This window comes from Heloderma suspectum, chromosome 3 (genome assembly GCF_057233095.1).
Source record: "Heloderma suspectum isolate Gila_16-S chromosome 3, 16-S_ref, whole genome shotgun sequence".
In the NCBI taxonomy this organism is placed as follows: domain Eukaryota; kingdom Metazoa; phylum Chordata; class Lepidosauria; order Squamata; family Helodermatidae; genus Heloderma; species Heloderma suspectum.
In genome coordinates, this window is record NC_139460.1 from 5,683,385 (window position 1) to 5,705,419 (window position 22,035).

Below are 22,035 nucleotides of genomic sequence, written 5' to 3' on the forward strand. Positions count from 1 at the left end.
TTGGAGATCATCTAGTCCAGCCCCCTGCATAGTGCATGCAGCTACAGTATCTCTGACAGTGAGTCATTCAGCTTTTTCTTAAATACAACCAGCAAAGGAGAGCCAGCCACCACCCGCGGCAGTCTGCCCCACTGTCAAAGAACTGTTATGAAGGTTCTAATTTGTAGCCAAAATCTGCTTCCTTGCCATTTCCACCTGTTTGTTCTAGTCCTGCCCTCTGGAGAGCAGGTTGGCATTCCGGAGGATATCATGACAAGATTCAGAGGTTCTTCGACCAAAAGAAGGGTTGAAAACCACTGTTCCAGAGGCATCTGGTACATTGTGATTGGACTCCGTCTGCCTTCTCCAACCAGGACCTCCAGATGTGTTTGACTACAAATCCCATCATTCCCAGGCACCATTTGCCATGCTGGCTGGGAATGATGGAGGTTGTGGTCCAACATATCTTGAGGGCACCAGGTTGGGGGAAGGCTGTTATAAAACATGCTCACAGCCCGACCCACTGCATACTCCCAGCCCATGCAAAGGGCAGCTGTAACACTTGGCAGTTTTGTGGCGCCCATTTGGCCATCCTTGGACGGCCTCCATCCTCCTACAGCTCAGACAATGCAACAGTGTTAATTTGCTACCTCAGGCACAAGGTTGGATTGCGATGATGATGCTATCAAATATCTTGGAGTTCCATAAACAAGTGACGCACCTCTCTTGCACCCAATAAGAGGCCAGCAGGCCAAGCCCTGGGCCCACCCTTCTCTGCCTTTTGACTGCAAGGCCTGGAACCAAAGAACACCCTTGCAACACTTGCTGGGAAAAGGAACAGATAAGCTATTTACAGTGAGAAATGCAATGATGTAGCTACAGTCATGTGTCTTCCTCTTCTCCTGCATTCGTTGTCAGCTGTAAATTGACAGAACAAACTGTTCCTCTTATTGGTCTCTCTGTGTGCAAGCTGTGGGATCTAAACGAGGAGTGAGTGGGTGGAAGGTAAAGTGGGATCTACTGGTAGATTTCTGGGTGAGTTGCAGTAGATCAGCAAGGGTTTCTGGCTCCTGATTATTTAACAGTAGTAGCAAGGAAATGGCTTTTCCTACCTAAATTAGGTTGCTGAAGTGAAGAAGACTTGGGGTAACCAGGCATGGACACTTGTGTGGAAGAATGCTGAGCCCAGTTCAGTTCTGGTACTGAAATCAATTTCCTAGGCTCAGAACGTGCCCAGAGGCACCATGTTCTTTAATTCTAAGTGCATGGACGAAACCCAACATCACACAAGCAGGGGGAAGGAGTGAAGCGGAAAGTCCTGTGCTCATGCAACAGGACTTTCCCCTCTTTTCCTTCCCCCTGCAGCTCCATCCCCCCATGTGCTTCGGGGGAACCCCCAAACCTCTAGAGGAGATTTAAGGGTATGTAGGGGGAGTCACCCCCTCCCTGTTCTGCTGATGGAAACTGTTACACCAGCAGGAAGGGTTAATTGGATGCCACCCTATGTCTTTTGCACTTGGCTTTGGTTGGCAGATCTTGGGGGTGTTTAGTTAAAAAAAAACAACTATGTAAATCCATCAAGCCTGAAATCTGTCTGCTCTGATCCAAAAGACAGCAGTGGAGGCTTTACCATTGATAATCATTTTGGCTGCACTTTTGTGCAAGGGGATGATTGTCAAACCCTGGATGGGGGGGCAGGATTCTTAAAAATGTATTTTTTACAAATAATTTGTGCTGCAGTCCTATGCACACTTGCCTAGGAGCAAACCCTGTTGAACACAGAGGGACTTAACTTTCAAGTCCAGAGGGCAGCAGTTTGGAGAAAGCTGCCTTAGCATCTCCTGTTGAAAGGATCTGGTAGCTGGGAGTGATGGGAGTGAATTCGTTATTTACTTGGAAAGTAATGAATTCATCCACGTGAGCTCAGATGAGAGATCCCTTTTAATACAAAATCTCGTTCTATCTATACAAGTTTTTGCCCATGTGCAATATCTGAACTTAATTCCGAACTCCATAGCAAATTCATAATACATCAGTCCAGGCTCGCTACAAAGGTGAGCATTGCAGACAGCCAAGTTTTGACTAATTATGACATTCGGTGATGGGAAAGTCCCCTTTCTAACAGCAACCCCTGGAACGCTGCTGCCTGTCAGAGCAGACTGGTTTTTCCCAACCAGGCGCCAGCATCGCTAGTCACGAGAGCTTTCCGCGAGTGGCCGAAGGGTCAGACGTTTACCCTAACTGCAGGTAGCTGCTTCTTCATGCAGCAATTGGCATGTGCGAACTATTCAGGGCAAAGGCCACACAACCCAACCCAGTTACTCCCTGAGAGTAGGGGGGTGCTCAGCGTACGTCTTTCTTGTTCACTTCACCGAAGCTGCTTCTCTAAATAGCAAAAGCAGGTGCAACTCACTGACCCCTTGTTAAATTCCAGATTCTGCAATATGTCAATGTCTATTTTTAATGCACTAACTGATAATGACCAGACCAGACTAGACCACCAGGCCTTAAGCTTAGGAGGAAAGGCAGCGTAGAAGGGAACATTTACATTTCAGAGTCAGCAGATTAAGTAGGCGAGCCTGCCTCTGCGAGGGCATGAGAGGTTTTTGAAGTCCCAAGTCAAGGGAGGATACAGCCCGCCCTGAACTAGGAAACACAGCCACTCCCTCTGGGGGCTGAGCTGCATCTTCTCCATTCCCAGGAATCATATTGATGCCAAGTTTTCTTACAGGCAGATTTGAGCACAGACCCCTGCCCCAGGTTTACACTGATAAAGGAGGCAAGCTGGGTAACTTCCTACTGAACCGTTTTGCTGGATGCGTGCTCATCATGCCTGCACACGTGTACACGAAAATTGCTTTGGTGGATCAGGCCATCGCCTCTGAGATGCTCCGAAGCAGAGCATGAACATGATAACCTCCCTCTGTCTTGAGTCCTCCAGCACCTGATATGTAGAGGTAGACTTCCTCTGCCTAAACAGGCTCTACTCTTAGCTATTGGGACGAATTGCTATTGAAAGTTCTGCCCCTCAGGCAGTAGAGGCTGGTGGCTTCGATGTCAGTGGGGCAGTGAATCCGCTCTGGGTTTCAGTCAGAATTCTAAAGGAGCTCTCCTAGGTGCTTCTGACTGGTTCTGACTGAAACTCGGAGCGGATTCCTTGCCCCACTGACATCGGAGCCACCAGCCTCCAGGTACATAAGAACATAAGATGAGCCCTGCTGGATCAGTCCATGGGTCCATCTTGTCCAGCATTCCATTCACACAGCGGCCAACCAGCTGTCGACCAGGAACCCACAAGCAGGACATGAGCACAATAGCACCCTCCCACCCATGTTCCCTAGCAACTGGTGTACATAGGCATAACATTGGTACTGGAGGTAGCACAGAGCCATCAAGACTAGTAGCCATTGATAGCCTTTTCCTCCAGGAATTTGTCTATCCCCCTTTTAAAACCATCCAAATTGGTGGCCATCACTACATCCTGTGGTAGCGAAGGTACACATAGCTGCAGTTGCTCACTTCTCTCATTGTTCTTCCTTTCCCAGGTTACCTTTCCCTACTCGCTGTGAAGCTTTGGAGCATCAGCTCCTTCTGGCTGCAGCCTGCAGTTATGCGCCTAGTACAATGACGACAGTGGTGATGACCCTTTGATTCTTTTAGGCTTTACAATAGTCTAGCAGAAAATAAAGAGAAACATAAAACCATGGTGATGATTCATTCATGCATTGAGGACAATGTCCACGGGACAAAAGTGGGCCCTTGGATCTGGGAGGCTTTGTCTCAAACTCCACCTCTCCCAAGGAGTCTCTAAGTGGTTTTGAGCGAGCCATGAATTCTCAGCCTCAGCTCACCCTTGTAAAATGGGAATGGCAGAGGCCTACCTTGCAGGGTGGTTGTAAGGGGAGACAGTGAGACTATCAATCATTTTGTAAACTAAAAAAGCATCATCAGGAGTAATGGGATTTGGCTATCTAAACCAGGGGTGTTGAACCTTGTTCAGCTTGAGGGCCAAAATTAATTTCAGAGAAGCTCTTGGGGACCACATTTGAGTGGTGGGTGAGGCCAAAGGGGCAGGATCAACATACCAAACATACCAATACATTTTAGCTTCAAGTGCTTCCTGCCAGTCACTAAGCCTTGGGAGAGAGGCATCTCAAACTTTTAGAATGGGAAAAAACTGCACGAACACCAGGAACCCATCGAACAATCGGTGCTCAAGGGGGAAAGGATGGGGCCAGGGGAAGGGAGTATGGCCATCTGGGCAACCCCAAGAGGGCCGGATCTCGCCCCCAGGCCTGTGGTTATGAACCCCTGCTCTAAGCAGAGGCATTTGGAAACTGCACTCCAGTGTTCAGGACATGTTTGGTAATGCATCCCCCTGCTGCTGCCCCCAGCCAGTGGAACATACACATAGTGGAAAAACCAGGTACATCCTGAGAATATTATCCAGTGTAAATAGCCCAGCTCTATTTTAAGCCAATGGCCTGGGGTGGGGTGGGGGCATAGCTGTGTTCTTGGACTGACTGACCCTGCGACATGATCTCTGTTTTCATCCGTCTGCATTTACCTAAAATGCCACCCCAGCAGACCTTATAAACGGGGGTCCAGACAAGATGTTGAGGGAAGTAGCAACGGATGCTTGAGCTGAACTCTGCTGCTGACCATGCACCATTTGGTCTGATCACTGATTTATTAATAGTTTATTTACAATATTTACATACCGCCTTTCAGCAGGAATACTCTCAGAGCAGCTCACAAGGAATTCGAGGACAGGATATCTGGGGCCATGTAAGAGGTATTTATTTTCTTTGTGAGTAGCAGGTTATTTGGCTGGATCGTTTGTTTGTTTGTTTGCTTATTTATTTATTCATTCATTCATTCATTCATTCATTCATTTCATTTCATTTCTATATCACCCAATAGCCGAAGATCATAAAATCTTCAGGCTAGAGCATGAAGCGGTTACAATCCAGGAAATAATCCAAGGATTTTATTGTGCATGTGGCTGTAGGCTGTTTCAAACCCTGGACTGCTTACATCTCCCCCACCCCCACTTTGCACCCAAGTTCCACTTCATGGGACACAGGTGTGGCTATCACTGGATCAGGGGCATAATGCTGGGTGTTAGCACTTGTGCGCAGTTCTCCATTTAGAGACCTGGCTGAGGTGGCACACGAAGTTCCACATGCATTTCCCGGTTGCTGAATACAGCATCCCCCCGCCCCCATCCTTCCTGCTGTGGACAAGTGCTATATGCCGCTGTGTATCTTACAAGATTCCTAAGCGGTGAACAATAACAGAAAGAAAGAAAAACAATCAAAATACAGAATTTAAATATTTAAAATCTGGCTATATTAATAAAACCATCATCAGCCAGGGAAGGCTTGTTTACATGAAAATGTTTTCAGCAGCCTGCCTGACATCCAGCTGTGTTCTCTGAATCAGGGGGCTGTGGGTGCGAGGCTCAGGATTTTGCCCGGAATGTTCTCCAGTCTCTGTTTTCATTACATGTTGCATGTTCAAGAGAGAAATCAGAGGTTGATCAGAGTGGGAGTGGGGAAATCAAGAAGAGAATTACCCCTATCCTGCCTTAAGGTTGGTAGATGGAGAAGGGTGCTCAGATAACCTTGATTCACTTGCTAAACGTTAAAAAAAAACTCACCAAGAACCTCACGGCACCTTTGTGACTAATACAATAACATGGCGTGGGTTTTTTGAAACTAGAGCCTATTTGGGCAACTGCGAGGGGTGCCACATGGCAGGCTGTTTAGTGAACCAATAAAGTGGACTTTGTCCTATCAAATCTGATGCCGTAATTAAGTGTCATGCACTGCAATCCTACACGTGCCTACTCAGAAATTCAATTAGACTTACCTGGGAATAAGGGCGTATAGAAAAGCAGCTTTAGGCTGCCTTCTTAGACACGCTGACCTGGGAGTAAGCCCAATCGAACACAATGGGGCTTATTTCTATGTGTTACACACATCAGATTGCACTCTTAGGCTGCACTCGTCGATGCTCTTACCTAGTGAGAGGATTTTCCTGAAGCTCTTGTGATTTTGCTTAGTATATATAGTACGTATATTCTGGGGAGGGAGAGCTTTTGGGGTACAAAGGTAATACATGTAATAGGGATGCTGCTTTATAATGCAATGTGGCAAGTAGAGAGTTGGAAGATATATGAGTTATGGAGAGAGGAGCTTGCTAGGTGCCATGTATGTGTTGATAAGCTGATTAATTGCTACAGTACGATATGCTCCTTGTAAGGAAAGAAAATGGACTGTGGAAAAGTTGAGAAGGTTACAGAGAGACAAATTATGGTTGGAGAACTGAATGGGTTTTGAACCAGTTTGGGAAAAGGGAGAAGTAGAAAATAGTTGTTGACCCCAGGAAAGAGGTCCTGAGAGTCCTCTTTTGGGCAAGACAACCTGTGTCACAAATGGGAGGAGGTATTCCGATAAGAGGTTGGACTTTTGGGGAGGAGATTGACTGAGGAAATTATGTGGACCAATGGAGGGGAGGATTTTAGAATATGTAATAAGAAGGAGGTCACTTAAGTTTAGAAAATAATTTAAGCCCTTGCATAATAGCACTCAAGTTCCTCCTGGTTGCAGGGCCTCATGGGGGTTCTGTATTGTGCGCAGATTCCCTTTGCCAGTGAGATAATGTCCTTCCTTTACTGGTGAAGTATGGCGTGAGTGTTGGCCAGCTGCTAGATTTGTAAGTATATTCTAGTGTGATCTAGTTGAATGAAAATGTGTATGTTTGTTATAACTTCCTTTTTTCCATCTTCTAATAAATGATCTCAGCTTACGTTACATTCTAGTTTTTATTGTAAAGTGTGAATGAATGCAAATGGTCTGTCTTGAATTCTTGAAGAGATACCTCACCTATGCTGCTACGGCTAAGGTCCGTTGGTACCTCTATTTCCAGACAACCTATAGTTTCATCCTCAGGGCTTGTCTTACAATCTGGGCCAACCAGAGGCAGTTCAAGGAAGGCATGCCAGAATCCTTAATTCCATGCACCCTGAGAATTTTGCCTCTGGGTTTTCCCTTATGCTAGGAGTAAGTCCCATTGAACTCAGTGGAATTTACTTTTGAGTGGATATGTATAGGATTGCACTGTAACTCAGCTATGCTTCTAGAAATTCTCCTTTGCTAGCTATTCTGTCCCTGGAACCTTAGAAATATGACCCCATGGCTTGATGCTTACAAGATTAGAGGTTAACATCTCAGGTCAGTGTACAAGCATCCAACTCCACACTCCTTTAGTTCCTCCTTCCTGGAGTGCCCCCTGTACTCCTGGTCTGGTATGAAACCCAGGAGCTGGTCCTCAGGAATACTGGATATGGAAAGGATCCATCATAAGCATGACTCTAGAGAAATCTGGAGAGATTTCCTCCATGGGCATGATATGGTTATGATCCATTTTCTTTGTTCCTGCTCTCTACTGGGGGCATACAGTGGTCTGAATTACGGAAAGGACTGACCTGTGCAAGAACTGCTTGCCTTGGAGCAGGGATGTGATGTCTTCCTAGCCCCTTCATTGCAGCTCTGTAATTCTATCATGCACGCTCAAGACTGAAAACATCACCGTGTGCTCAAGGCGGATTCTTCCCATCCCATCCCATCCCATCCCATCCCATCAGGCCTCTTAAACAGCTAGCAGTGGGGTTGTGTGGGCCTGGAGCAGCCTGAGCCATCTTCCATTGTGTGAAAAAGTTCTTGCTTGACAAGCACTTCTGATGTGGTGTCCCATCTTTGGAACCAATAGTTCTGTGCTTCTCCTACCTCCCACGTGGAGGGAAGCTCACAGCAGCCCTTACAGAGTCAGTTTGGAAGGAGTGCAGACTTGGGATGCCTTACTGTTTGTAATGATTTGCTTATTAGCAAACGTAACAGGTTGGGCAGGTATTCTAGGGATGCAGCAGCAAGCACACAGGAGGCCATGCTAGCCCCACAGCCAACATCATTCAGTGGTCCCAACATGGATTCCAACTCTCTTTGTACCCAGCAAAATTCAGATTGTTTCTCCCCAAAAGTCTCTGAGCAGCAGGCGGCAAATGATTTCATTTCCCATCCTTTGCAGGCGGGCTTAATTCTCAGGTACATCCCAGGTGACTTGGGTCAAAGAGTTGCTTGCTTTGACTAACACCCCCCCAGATCAACTTCTGTTATTTCCATCACCTCACAAGTTCCTCCCTGCTCAGAAAGAGCAATTCCTTTATTTTGCATGCAAGAAACACACAGGGTAAGTTCCAGATGTTTAGACAGAGAAACTTATATCCCACTGATTTTAATGGGTCTACTCTAAGAGTGACTAAATCTGGAAAACCAACCCATGCTCAGGGGGAAGAGCACCAGCTTTGCATGCTGGAAGCCCCAGATTCAGTCCCCAGAATCTCCAGTTAAAAGGATCAGATAGTTGGTGGGAGACACCGCTCCTCTGCCAGACACCCTGGAGAGATGCTGCCAGTCCCAGTAGACAACATTGGACGGACCTGTCCTCAACAGGAGGCAGCTTCATATGTTAATATCAGCTCTACCACAATGTATAAATCGTTATCTGTTAGGTCTGGAAATCCAGTGAAAATCATCACCATCACCTTCTCCCAGGCTCATCTGTTCTTACGAGGGGCAAAGTTGTTTCTTACTCGGCAGTCACAGGTTGAATGTAGCTTCAAAAGACGTTCCTCTTTCTGGAGGTGAAACGCCTTCATCAGCAAGAGCAGAATGGTTGGCCTGAAGCCCACTGATATCCCCCCATCTGCAACCATCAAATTTCTCAGCGCTGGGACAGCGGCATGCGTGGCCGACCTCTGCACCTTCCCTTTGGACACAGCGAAAGTCAGGCTGCAGGTGAGTTTCACCTGGAGTGGCAACATCACTGCCTCTGTTGTGATGAATCTGGGGGAGGTGGGGGGGGCAAATTGACACTGGGAACTGTGGGGGGGGACCCATTTTGGAGGGCAGCCAAAAAAGGGCACTGATAGCTGCTCTTGGTGTTGATCAAGTGTCCAGCGCAGAACCGAGTGGTTTAGAGTTACCATGACAGACACTGTTGAAATCTGGGAAGAGGAATCATTCCGCAACGTGCCAGCCAAGAGAATCAAAGAAGCTGGACTTCCAAGTAACAAACCAGGCAGACAGTAGCTAGCTGGAAATGTAATTCTCTTTGCCCGAGCATCTTTTTAATTGGAACAGATGGGCTTGCCCAAGCACCAAGGCATAAATCAAAGCTCCCACGGTATGCACGCTACAGGAGTCTGCAAATGTGGGATCTCATCCAACACAAATTTTGTGTTTGAGTCCAAAGCCACAGTAGACCCAAGTTCATGAGTCAAGCAAAGATAGATAGAGGCAGTAGAGGCTGGTTGCTCCAATGTAACTGGGGCGGTGAATCCAGGTTTCAGGCAGAACTTTAGCGTTCTGACCTGTTCTAACTGAAACCTGGAGCGGATTCAGAACCCCACTGACATCAGAGCCACCAGCCTCCACTGAACCGAGGATTAAGTTGGGGCAGGAACAACAATAAAATGTGGGGTTCTCAGCAGAGGCACCCAATCAGCCATCTGCGTGCCCACGGGGTGCTCCCACAGGAAGCCTTTTATAGACCTCAACACCCTGTCCAGTGGGCACTGCAGTGCCAGCCAAATCCAAGAGGACGTGTGATGAAGCATTTGGGGATTAACTGGGGCCATATCGTGGCATAAGCCACCCTGGGAACATTTTTGAATGGTGGGATACAAATCCTAAAGAAATACATAAAGAAATATACCTCTGCTTGAGGACATATGCTGGTTTAATATAAATTCCCTTTCTACAGGGAACTCTGGGAATGGTAGTTCTTTGACAGGAGCCCAGCTGGGGAGCTCTGTCAGAGAACATTCAGCCCCTTCAACAAACTACAATTCCCAGGATTTTGGAGGGGGGGCAGGGGCATGCCAGGACAATTAATCTAGCACAAATACTTGATACACTCTTGTGCTGTAGGTATGCCCTGCGAATGCCCTGAGAATTGCCCATTACTCATAACAATCTCAATTTCTCTTGAAGATTCAAGGAGAATCAAAAGCATCCAAGGCAGCAAAGAATGTCAGGTACAAGGGCGTCTTTGGCACCATTACTACCATGGTGAAGATGGAAGGACCCAAGAGCCTCTACAACGGCCTCGTGGCCGGCCTCCAGCGCCAGATGAGCTTTGCGTCCATCCGCATCGGGCTGTATGACTCAGTGAAGCAGTTCTACACGCCCAAGGGGTCAGATAGTACGTTCCTTGCCCCCAGAGCCCCCAAGCACTGTAAAGCAATGCACGCTGGGGCAAAAAATCCCAACTTCAAGTATAAGCTCATGGTAGTGGAGGCTGGTGGCTCCGATTTCGGTGGGGCTGTGAATCCATTTTGGGTTTTGATGAGAACCGAAGGTGCTGAACCCTTCCCCCAAAACATTCAGCACCTTGGATAGTTCCTTTGGAGTTCTGGTTGGTTCTGACTGAAACCCAGAATGGATTCACAGCCCCACTGCAATCAAAGCCACCAGCCTCCGTGGGCTGATGGGATCTGAGCTAACGGCGGCCGACCAGGAAAGAGATCTTGGGTTGTGGTGGACAGCTCGATGAAAAGCCGACCCAGTGTGCGGCTGCTGTGAAAAAGCCAAACTCCATGTTCAGTGTAATTAGGAAAGGAATCGAAAATAAAACTGCCAGTATCATACTGCCCTTATACAACTCTATGGTGCAACCACACTCAGAATACTGTTCTGGTCACCACAGCTAAAAAAAGGATATTGTAGAGTTGGAAAAGGTGCAGAAAAGGGCAACTAAAGGGATGAAGGGGCTGGAGCTTCTCCCCTATGAGGGAAGGCTACAACAGCTGGGATAGTTTAGCTTACAGAAAAGGCAAGTGAGGGGAGATGTGATAGAGGTGTACAAATTTATGTACAGTGTGAAGAAAGTGGACAGGGAGACATTTTTCTCCCTCTCTCAGAATACTAGAACCCAATGAGGTCATCCCACCAAGCTGAGTGGTGGGAGATTCAGGACACATAGAAGGACTTCTTCACACGGTGCGGAGTTAAACTATGGAATTCGCTATCACAAGATGTAGTGATGGCCACCACTTTGGATGGCTTTAAAGGGGATTTAACAAATTCATGGAAGATAAAGCTATCAATGGCTACTAGTCCTGATGGCTATATGCCATCTCCAGTACACCAGTTGCTGGGGAATATGGGCAGGAGAGTGCTGTTGCACTCATGTCCTGCTTGTGGGCTTCCCACAGTCAGCTGGTTGGCCACTGTGTGAACAGAATGCTGGACTGGATGGAGCCTTGGTCTGATCCAGCATGGCCCTTCTTATGTTCTTATAACGGGTGTCTCGTTCAGAAACACGGGGAGCTCCCAGTCTATCTCCTAACCATGAGGTCCCATCAACTGACCATCCTGGGCTATTAAGCAGCAATCCATCTATCAAGGCATTGGACAGCCAGCAGTGAAATAGTGGAGGACATGGTGAAGGAGCTGGAGCGTGGTGGAGATGTAACATCAAGACCAATCCATAACATATCCTCTCTCTCACTCTCTCTCTCTGTGTCAGATGCCAGCATCCTCACCCGGTTGCTTGCTGGCTGTACTACTGGAGCCATGGCCGTAACGTGCGCCCAGCCCACCGATGTAGTTAAAGTGCGCTTCCAAGCGCACATCAGGGTGGTAGGTGGACCCAAGAAATACAATGGTACCGTGGATGCCTACCGAACCATTGCTAGGGAAGAAGGAGTCAGAGGCCTCTGGAAAGGTATATCGTCCCCAGCCATTTATTGTCTGCAGCTCCTGGTGAGCCACTGGGATCCAGCTATGGGTTCAAGGATCTCCACCATTAACCTTTTGCTTCTCTCCTTCCTTGCAGGAACTTTGCCCAACATCACCCGCAACGCCATTGTGAACTGTGGTGAGATGGTAACCTACGACCTCATCAAGGAAGCGCTGCTAAAATATCACCTTATGACAGGTAAGGAGACTTCTTTGCCCAAAATACTGGAAAGAAGCTTCAAGCCCAGTTCTGCTCAGGGAGCCATTTGTGCAGCCTTAGAGATTCTGGTGCCTTGAGCCCTCTAGTGAGTTCACGGTCGAGGCAAGATTCAAACCACTGACTCAGTCCCACATTTAAGAATGAAGCAAATAAGAAATGTATGCAGATTGGGAATCGTGAGGTGTTTACAGTTTAAGGGACCCGTTTGAAAGAGGAAGAACAATAACAGTGGATGAAATATTTGAGAAGCTACAGGGAAAGCAAACTGTTTGCTCATTTTACCAGTCAAAATATTAGCACACAATTTTTCACCTTTGGAGAAGCAAAGGAGGCCTTTAACATTTATTTATTTATTTATTTCATTTCTATACCGCCCAATAGCCGAAGCTCTGCATTCAATCAAAGGAGGCATTGAAAGGGACATTTTATTTAGATAGATAGATAGATAGATAGATAGATAGATAGATAGATAGATAGATAGATAGATAGATAGAATGATGATTCAGAGGGGTTAAAGCAGGGGTACAGAACGCTCCTGGGGTCCAATCATCCCGGGGTTCCATCCAGGGTTCCCCAGATGGCCATGCCTCCTTTCCCCAAACCACCAGGGCCAGCCCTACCATTAGGCAGGGTGAAGCAGTCTCCTCAGGTAGCAGATGCTGGGTGGTGGCAGCTAGGTGTTGGAGGAAAGAGCTGTGTTCCTCACAGCTTGCCCTCTGCTCCCCAAGGTTGCCCGCTGTCTTCACAATGGAAGAGAGTGTGCCATCACTAGCACTGAGGAAACAATCTAATCAGCTTTTGTACATGAAATGGGAGAGGGTGCCATCTTGTTCTCCACCTCTGGCAGCAAAATGGCTTGGACTGGCCCTGCCAACCACCTATCGTTTGGTGTTTCCATGCTTTTTGCAGATTTCCCCCCATTCTTAACAGTTGAAATGGTTCCCCTAAAAGCTTTAAGCTCAAACGTGCTGGAGCTCCTGGTTGCAGCCCTTTTGCCTCTGGCCCCGCCTCTTCGCATTCGGCCCCGCCCACCACTGGAATGCGGCCCCCAGAAGCTTCTCTGAAATGGAAATCGGCCCTCGGGGTGAGAGAGATTCAACCCCCCTGGGTTAAGGGAGGTTTGAGGGAATTATTTGGGGACGACAATACTGGAAGCAAATTGGGAATCGGCATGCTCCAAGGAGCTGCCTAATGTGAGTTTGGCAGCCATGCACAAGCGGACCTTTTCCTTTGCTGCCCCTCAGTTGCGGAATGGCCTGCAGGTTGAAATGCTCCTGCTGACCTCTTTTAATTATTTTTAGCGGGAATTAAGATGCTATTATTCCTGCAGGCCTTCCCTTTGCAGAACTCTCCTTCCTCTTTGTTGATTGTCATGTACTGTTTTGTGCTGTATTGTTTTTATTGTTGGGTTTCTTGTTACATTGTTTTTAATTTTGTAGCTGCCTAGAGTATTTTGTATATAGGTGGGTTTTAAGCTGAATTAATAAGAATAATAACAGTACTAATAACACTACTCATAATACCAGTTAAGAATCACGTCAGGCCAAATTTAAGAATCAGTGCTTAAGCTTGTATACAGGGCGCACCTCAGCCCAGTGAGATGACACCACATACACCAAGAGCTGTCACCGTGATGCTGAAGAGGGCGTCATTCCAGGGGAGCAGTGATTCACGTGTGATGGAGAAGCTCTCCAAGGCAGGAGGGCTCTTGGTTTCGGCTGCCTCAAACCCGTAACGTTTCGTGTCCATCCGTTGCCGCCAACAGACAATTTCCCGTGCCATTTTGTCGCTGCCTTCGGAGCTGGTTTCTGCGCGACGGTGGTGGCATCGCCTGTGGACGTGGTCAAAACGAGATACATGAACTCCAGGCCAGGACAGTACAAGAACGCCCTGAATTGTATGCTGACCATGGTGGTGAAGGAGGGACCCACCGCTTTTTACAAAGGGTGAGAGATTTCTTGAGGTTTCGTTGCCCCAGTCGCCCTTGGTGCAGTCTGAAATCTGCCTTACACCTAACATGGGGACCAGAGAGTTCAGTCTGGGACCAGAGTTCAGGGATGGAACACCTGCATTGCAGGCAGAAGGACCCAGGTTCAACTAGCAGTTAAGCTGCTGCCAGCCAGAGCAGGCAATACTGGGCTAGATAGACGGGTGGTCTGACTCAGGAGAAGGCAGCTCCCTGTGTTCTGACGGTTCAAGCTGGTACAATTCCATGGAAGCATAGAAGACAGTATTCTTCCCTCCACCCCCATTTTTTTAAAGCAAGTTTCTAGACCTCATTGGTACAGAGCTAAGTTTGGAAGTGCAACAGCAGTGCCACTGAAATCTCAGGAGCCGGAAGCAGCAACCCAGTGGTCCAGGGACCTGCATCTTTCCCCCTCCTCACAATGAGCAAAACAAAAACAGTCCAAAATAAAGCGAATCAGATAGCTGAAGGTGGTGGTCCTGCCTCGCTTCCCGGACCTGAGCCTGTCTTTTGCAAGCTAATGGCTACCGTGATGTGCCAGGTGCCTGAACCCAGCTCCTCCTGCCTGCCAACATCAGAGCCCTTCTAGGGTGGCCAGGTCTCCCACTTTACAGAGGACAGTCCTCTATTTTGAAGGCATCCTTTATTTGACGGGCTGTCCAGTCCAAGTCTGGTTTAAAGTCCAAGAACCCTAAGGAGGGAGAGCAGAGCAGAGGCCTGGAAGTTGCCCATCCACTGTTGGCCCCTGGACGGCAGACTGAGCAGGCAAACAGGCCGCTTGGTCAGTCTACTCCACTGTAGTGAGATGTCTTGCATTTCTATTTCAGTTATAGTTATTATTTCTGAATTTGCACCTGTACATATACAATTGTATGTGCAAATGTTATACAAATTTACCTCCTCTTCTGTCCTCTTTTTTATGATGCAAATCCTCTTTTTGGGTAATGCATCAGTGGACACCCCAGCAACAGCGAGGTGTGTGGTTTCACCGGATTTCTCTTCTTCTGCTTCCTCTTCAGTTTCATTCCTTCAATCCTGCGGCTGGGGTCATGGAACGTGGTGATGTTTGTGTCTTTTGAGCAGCTGAAAAGGATGATGGTTCTGGCCCAGGTGGCCTGGGAATCCCCGTTCTGAAACAAGACCTTGTCTCCGGGAGGGGAAGGTGGATCACACCAGGGGCTCCCCGAGAGAAACACAGGAGAGGGAAATGCAAGAAGCAGCTTGGCATGGGATGTTTTCACGAACTGTTCTTGTCGTGGCGGCAAGATGCAAATATCAATTATATTAATTGCTTCAATATGGGCTGTATATGGCCCCAGCGATGCACAATACTTAAGTCAGGAAACCATCCAATGATTGGTGGTTGGGAGAAAGAAGGTGGGGCCAAGAAAAGGGGGTGGGGCCTTCTAGGGAACCCTGGAGGGCTGGCTGAGGTTCTACACCCCTGTTCTAGAGTTAGTAAGTGCAGAGATGCATAACCACTTTAAAACATTTCAACAAGCTCTTTACATTCTTGTTCCCAGTCAGTTTTTATTTTGGCAACATGTAAGACAGTTTGTTGATGGGAAAAGCAGATTTTGTATTTTATACAAAGGTGTCCGAATCATTGGGAAATTGCTCAGAAAATATCATCATCGTCTAAAATGTTGTCTTGCTCTTTACAAGTATTCTGATTAACCTGGGTGATGCTGAAGTCAGCAGAATCTCTTAATTTAAGAGCAGTACCTCTTAAACATGAGTAAAACATTCCCAAAGGTCTAAAAAGCTCAATGTCATTAGTTAATGTCTTCTTGCAAAGAAAGTGCTTGATGTATCGGAGCAAAATTCCAGAGCTGGAGACGCAGCCCCACAGACTCAGATGTACTCCAGAGCTGGAGACGCAGCCCCACAGACTCAGATGTACTCCAGAGCTGGAGACGCAGCCCCACAGACTCAGATGTACTCCAGAGCTGGAGACGCAGCCCCACAGACTCAGATGTACTCCAGAGCTGGAGACGCAGCCCCACAGACTCAGATGTACTCCAGAGCTGGAGACGCAGCCCCACAGACTCAGATGTACTCCAGAGCTGGAGACGCAGCCCCACAGACTCAGATGTACTCCAGAGCTGGAGACGCAGCCCCACAGACTCAGATGTACTCCAGAGCTGGAGACGCAGCCCCACAGACTCAGATGTACTCCAGAGCTGGAGACGCAGCCCCACAGACTCAGATGTACTCCAGAGCTGGAGACGCAGCCCCACAGACTCAGATGTACTCCAGAGCTGGAGACGCAGCCCCACAGACTCAGATGTACTCCAGAGCTGGAGACGCAGCCCCACAGACTCAGATGTACTCCAGAGCTGGAGACGCAGCCCCACAGACTCAGATGTACTCCAGAGCTGGAGACGCAGCCCCACAGACTCAGATGTACTCCAGAGCTGGAGACGCAGCCCCACAGACTCAGATGTACTCCAGAGCTGGAGACGCAGCCCCACAGACTCAGATGTACTCCAGAGCTGGAGACGCAGCCCCACAGACTCAGATGTACTCCAGAGCTGGAGACGCAGCCCCACAGACTCAGATGTACTCCAGAGCTGGAGACGCAGCCCCACAGACTCAGATGTACTCCAGAGCTGGAGACGCAGCCCCACAGACTCAGATGTACTCCAGAGCTGGAGACGCAGCCCCACAGACTCAGATGTACTCCAGAGCTGGAGACGCAGCCCCACAGACTCAGATGTACTCCAGAGCTGGAGACGCAGCCCCACAGACTCAGATGTACTCCAGAGCTGGAGACGCAGCCCCACAGACTCAGATGTACTCCAGAGCTGGAGACGCAGCCCCACAGACTCAGATGTACTCCAGAGCTGGAGACGCAGCCCCACAGACTCAGATGTACTCCAGAGCTGGAGACGCAGCCCCACAGACTCAGATGTACTCCAGAGCTGGAGACGCAGCCCCACAGACTCAGATGTACTCCAGAGCTGGAGACGCAGCCCCACAGACTCAGATGTACTCCAGAGCTGGAGACGCAGCCCCACAGACTCAGATGTACTCCAGAGCTGGAGACGCAGCCCCACAGACTCAGATGTACTCCAGAGCTGGAGACGCAGCCCCACAGACTCAGATGTACTCCAGAGCTGGAGACGCAGCCCCACAGACTCAGATGTACTCCAGAGCTGGAGACGCAGCCCCACAGACTCAGATGTACTCCAGAGCTGGAGACGCAGCCCCACAGACTCAGATGTACTCCAGAGCTGGAGACGCAGCCCCACAGACTCAGATGTACTCCAGAGCTGGAGACGCAGCCCCACAGACTCAGATGTACTCCAGAGCTGGAGACGCAGCCCCACAGACTCAGATGTACTCCAGAGCTGGAGACGCAGCCCCACAGACTCAGATGTACTCCAGAGCTGGAGACGCAGCCCCACAGACTCAGATGTACTCCAGAGCTGGAGACGCAGCCCCACAGACTCAGATGTACTCCAGAGCTGGAGACGCAGCCCCACAGACTCAGATGTACTCCAGAGCTGGAGACGCAGCCCCACAGACTCAGATGTACTCCAGAGCTGGAGACGCAGCCCCACAGACTCAGATGTACTCCAGAGCTGGAGACGCAGCCCCACAGACTCAGATGTACTCCAGAGCTGGAGACGCAGCCCCACAGACTCAGATGTACTCCAGAGCTGGAGACGCAGCCCCACAGACTCAGATGTACTCCAGAGCTGGAGACGCAGCCCCACAGACTCAGATGTACTCCAGAGCTGGAGACGCAGCCCCACAGACTCAGATGTACTCCAGAGCTGGAGACGCAGCCCCACAGACTCAGATGTACTCCAGAGCTGGAGACGCAGCCCCACAGACTCAGATGTACTCCAGAGCTGGAGACGCAGCCCCACAGACTCAGATGTACTCCAGAGCTGGAGACGCAGCCCCACAGACTCAGATGTACTCCAGAGCTGGAGACGCAGCCCCACAGACTCAGATGTACTCCAGAGCTGGAGACGCAGCCCCACAGACTCAGATGTATTTTTATCTGTGTAACAACACAGTGATAAGATCAAGGCTGCAGTTCTAGGCCCACTCACTTGGGAGTAAGCCCCATTTAACACATTGGGGCTTACTTCTGAGTAAACACACACAAGATCAGGCTGTTGGTATTTATATAGCACTTTGTGAAAGTGTTCAAAGAGATTATCTCTGCACTCCCAGCAACAGCCCTGAAGATACTGATTTCTTCATATTACAGGCAAAGGAGGAGTTGAAGCAGAAAGGCAGTGAGTGGCTTGCCTAAGGTTCCAGGAAACAGCAACCGATCCTGGCCTGCTCCTGTTCCTCAGTTTAATAGGTCTCTCTCCAAGGCAACTTTACAAGCCCATCAAAACAAAATACCATCAATAACACTCAACAATATCAAACTAACAACAGATAAAAGTAGCATCAAACCAGCGCCACCAGGAATCACATTTGGTCAAAGGCCTGGGGAAATAAAAAGATTTTCACCTGGCACTGAGAAGACAGCAAAGCAGATGCACCAGGGTTGCCAGCTTCAGCGAAATCTCAGTAGTTCGACTGAAATATATGCTGATCTACTGACCATCTGAAGAAATACCCTCCAGTGAGACAAACTGGCCGACATCTGGCATTGCACTTTTGCAAGATCATATTCCACAGCCAAGCCACAAGCTGGTCCTTCGACCAGGCTATGAGCAGTGCATCCCTGGACGTGGCTGCTCCGGAGTAAGTCCCATTGAATTCAGCTGGGCCGACTACACCCAGGGCAGCGGGTCTAGGGTTACAGCCTGGAGTCAGAACAGGTATCAGGGCAAACAGCCTTGCCCAACCTGGTGCCTGGCCTGGGCAGACTGCCCCAAGGCTTGGAAGGGTAGCCTGCTGAGCTCCCTCCGTCCTCCTCATTGGGTTGCTCTTGTCTGCAGATGCCTGGGAAGCTTTTTGGAGGGTCCCCTGGCGTTCTGCAGACTCAGCCCTGGCCTATGATTGGTCAGTTGGAATGGCCTGACCATGAGGAGCTTAGTGGAGACCAAGGAGGGAGAGCTGGAGTGCAACCTACCCCAATCTGGTGTCCACCAGATGTGTTGGCTGGGGATGGTGGGAATTGTAGTGCAATACATCTGGCAGACACCACATCGGGGGAGGGCTGTAAAGTTCCTGTGCACACCGAGGTAAATCTCAGAGATCAGACTATATCTCCTACATGAGCTTTGGCTATTGACAATATGGGAAGGACAAAATGCCAAAGTGACATCTAAGGAATCAGTCAGGTTGTGCTGACGGCAGCTTGCAAGGGTAATCGCTAAAAACTGGAGAACTGCAGAATTTCTAACGCTGAAATCTTGGTACATACAGCTGTGGCAAATAGTCCTGGAAGGAAAAAAAAAGGCTTTACCAGCTGAACTTAGCTAAAGGCAAAATATCTGATTTTTAAAATAAAATACGGCATGATTTTATTGTATACACAAAGTAGGGAACACATGGCAACATTTGTCAAAGCCTCTCCTCGGATTATGGAAAAGAGTCCAAGGGCGCAATCCTATGCATGTTTAGACCGAAAAAAGTCCTACAACTCCCAGCATGGCCTAGCCAGGACTTTTTGTTGTCTAAATGTGCATAGGATTGCTCCCTAAATATAATTGGTTATTTAAAAGAACCATAAAGAAAACCTCCAGGCAGCCAATGGATTCCACCTCTATTTTTGTCTGTAAAGTAAAGGGGGACAAATGTTGAATGCACTACTCTCTGTTGACAACTAGATTTAAATTCAAAGTGTGTATTTACTATTGAAAATAAATAAATAAAAACAGCAGACATTTTGGGCACTTTGAGCATGATAATGGAGCACTGGATTATTCCCCACACACACACCTATCCAAAGACTGTACTTCTGCAAACTTTGGTGTCCTCCCACGTCTCTTGATATCTCTCTCTTTTGTGTAGATGGTGTGTTTTTGGCTACAGAAAGATCCCCTCTCAGATAATTAGTTCACTGTTGGTATATGGATGCACAACTTCTCCAGTCATTTAGCTCACCAGTGGTTACAGGTGTGAGGGATAAGAAGCACAAAAAAGGGAATTGGCTAATTAGGAGAAAGCCATTGACAGCTGCATAAAAAGTCCTTGAAGGTAGCGGATGTTGTGTGTGTGTGTGTCTCCATCCCCCGCCATGGGTTCTTTGAGTCATGATGGAGTATGGAGGCTGTGAAGGAAGGTACTGGAGTAAGGTGACTGCTACAGAAGGCGGGGGTAAGCAGGCCAAGAAAGAAAGCAATGTAAGGGGAATGGGAGATATTGGATGCCACAGGGCTCTGCTCTAGAACTTGTTGGTAATGTCAGGACTCAGCCACAGAACATCTAATGAAACAATGAGAAAAGAGTGTTTCTGAGCATGTGCCATTTCCAGAAGGTTAGTAGCTGTGCTAGTCTGCTCCAGGAAAAACAATAAGAAGTCTTCCGGCTCCTTAAAGACTATCCAATGCATTATAACGTAAGCTTTGGTGGATTGCATTCCACTTTGTCAATATATGAAGCATTATTCTGAGTTAGTGGGTCTATTTTTTATATGCATGAACACATATACAGACAAAAAAGGGGGTTTAGAAAAAGTGTAAGCAATGAAGTTGGAGGAAAATAGAATACAAAATACACAGATTATGATAATTAGGTTAAAGCTTAAATGTTTGCAAAGTAAGTACAGGTGGCGTGCTCCCTCCTTTCCACTGTAGAGCCAACCAGGGCAATTTTAGAACATAGTTTTACGACTGTGATTTGTAAAGGAAAAAAAAAAGTTTGTTTAGGGTGCAATTCTATGCATGCATAGACAGGAAAACGTCCTAAAACTCCCAGCATGCCCCTGGTGGGCTGGGAGTTGTAGGACTTTTTCTGTCTAAACATGCATAAGATTGCGCCCTGTATCACATAAGACAGGAGTGCTTTCAAGCACTTTTGGGATGGCGAAGGTGAAGGCGTCAGGTGGTCAGAAGAGGCTGTGCAGGTTGTACATTTCCCTTCCTGGGAGTTCTTGTCTCCTTCCAGTTTTTGTCCCCTCCACCCATCTCTGTGTATGGGTCTTGGTCCCCTTTTGCTGGGGGAATTGGCCCTTTTTGCTCCTCTCTCTATAAGGTTACAACAGCTGGCATTGCTTAGCTTAGAAAAAAGGAGGGGAAGGGGAGACATGATAGAAGTGTGCAAAATCATGCCTGGTGTGGAGAACGTGAATAAAGAGACATTTTTCTCCCTCTCAGAATACTGGAACCCACTGAGGTCATCCCATAAAGCTGATTGGAGGGAGACTCAGGACAGATAAAGGGAAGGACTTCTTCACACAGCGCATAATCCGCTTCTACAAGATGTAGTGATGGCCACCAATTTGGATGGCTTTAAAATGGGCTTTAAAAGGGGGTTGGAAAAATTCATGGGGGAGAAGGCCATCACTGGCTACGAGTCCTGATGCCTCTGTGCTACCTCCAGGACCAGAGGCAGTGAGCCTCTGTACACCAGCTGCTGGGGAACATGGGTGGGAGGGTGCTGTTGCGCTCCTGTCCTGCTTGTGGGTTCCAGGTCGAAAGCTGGCTGACCACTGAGTGAACGGAATGCTGGGCTAGATGGACCCTCGGTCTGACCCAGCAGGGCTCATCTTACGTCCTTATACATTAAAGAATTCTGTCTGGGGGGGGGGGGGAAGGATCCAGACAGACCATGTTTACTCGGAAGGAGAACTTACTAAAGTAAATGGGCCCTTCCCCCGTGTCACTGGGCTCGGGGGTGCAGCCCGAGCCTTGGCAAGTAAATGGCACTTCCTCGGGAATAAGCCCATTTAATTTGGTGGGCTCTCCTGAGTACACGTGCAGAGGATCGGGCTCTTAAAGGGCCCTGTTTGGCCCGGATTCCCTATTCGGAGGTGACCAGGAAACGCGCTCTGTACATGCTCCGAGGCACACCCGCAGGCTGGCTCTCCGTTCCGTTGCCGGGGTCTCTTCGCCCCATCGTCCTTCCCCGCGCCAGGTCCGCTCCGGAGCCGAATCCTGCCGGCGCGCAGCCCCCGGACACCGGCGGTGGGCGAGGCGGGC

General features: G+C 48.6%; 1 protein-coding gene across 3 annotated transcripts; it reads left to right on the top strand.

The window, feature by feature from the left end:
* Positions 1-6,560: 6,560 nt before the first annotated feature.
* Positions 6,561-19,801, top strand: UCP3 (uncoupling protein 3). Of its 3 annotated transcripts, XM_084842361.1 has the most exons (8): positions 6,561-6,699; positions 8,555-8,840; positions 10,038-10,248; positions 11,575-11,772; positions 11,884-11,985; positions 13,772-13,952; positions 14,992-15,832; positions 17,820-19,801. In XM_084842361.1, the coding sequence occupies exons 2-7, from the start codon at positions 8,715-8,717 to the stop codon at positions 15,104-15,106; spliced, it is 933 nt and encodes a 310-aa protein (XP_084698487.1). In that variant the 5' UTR covers positions 6,561-6,699; positions 8,555-8,714; the 3' UTR covers positions 15,107-15,832; positions 17,820-19,801. The 3 variants fall into 3 exon arrangements, with proteins under 3 accessions (XP_084698487.1, XP_084698489.1, XP_084698488.1); XM_084842363.1 differs by lacking the exon at positions 14,992-15,832 and having other exon boundaries at positions 6,577-6,699; positions 8,598-8,840; positions 18,201-19,800; XM_084842362.1 differs by lacking the exon at positions 14,992-15,832 and having other exon boundaries at positions 6,639-6,699; positions 18,201-19,800.
* The last annotated feature ends 2,234 nt before the right edge of the window (positions 19,802-22,035 follow it).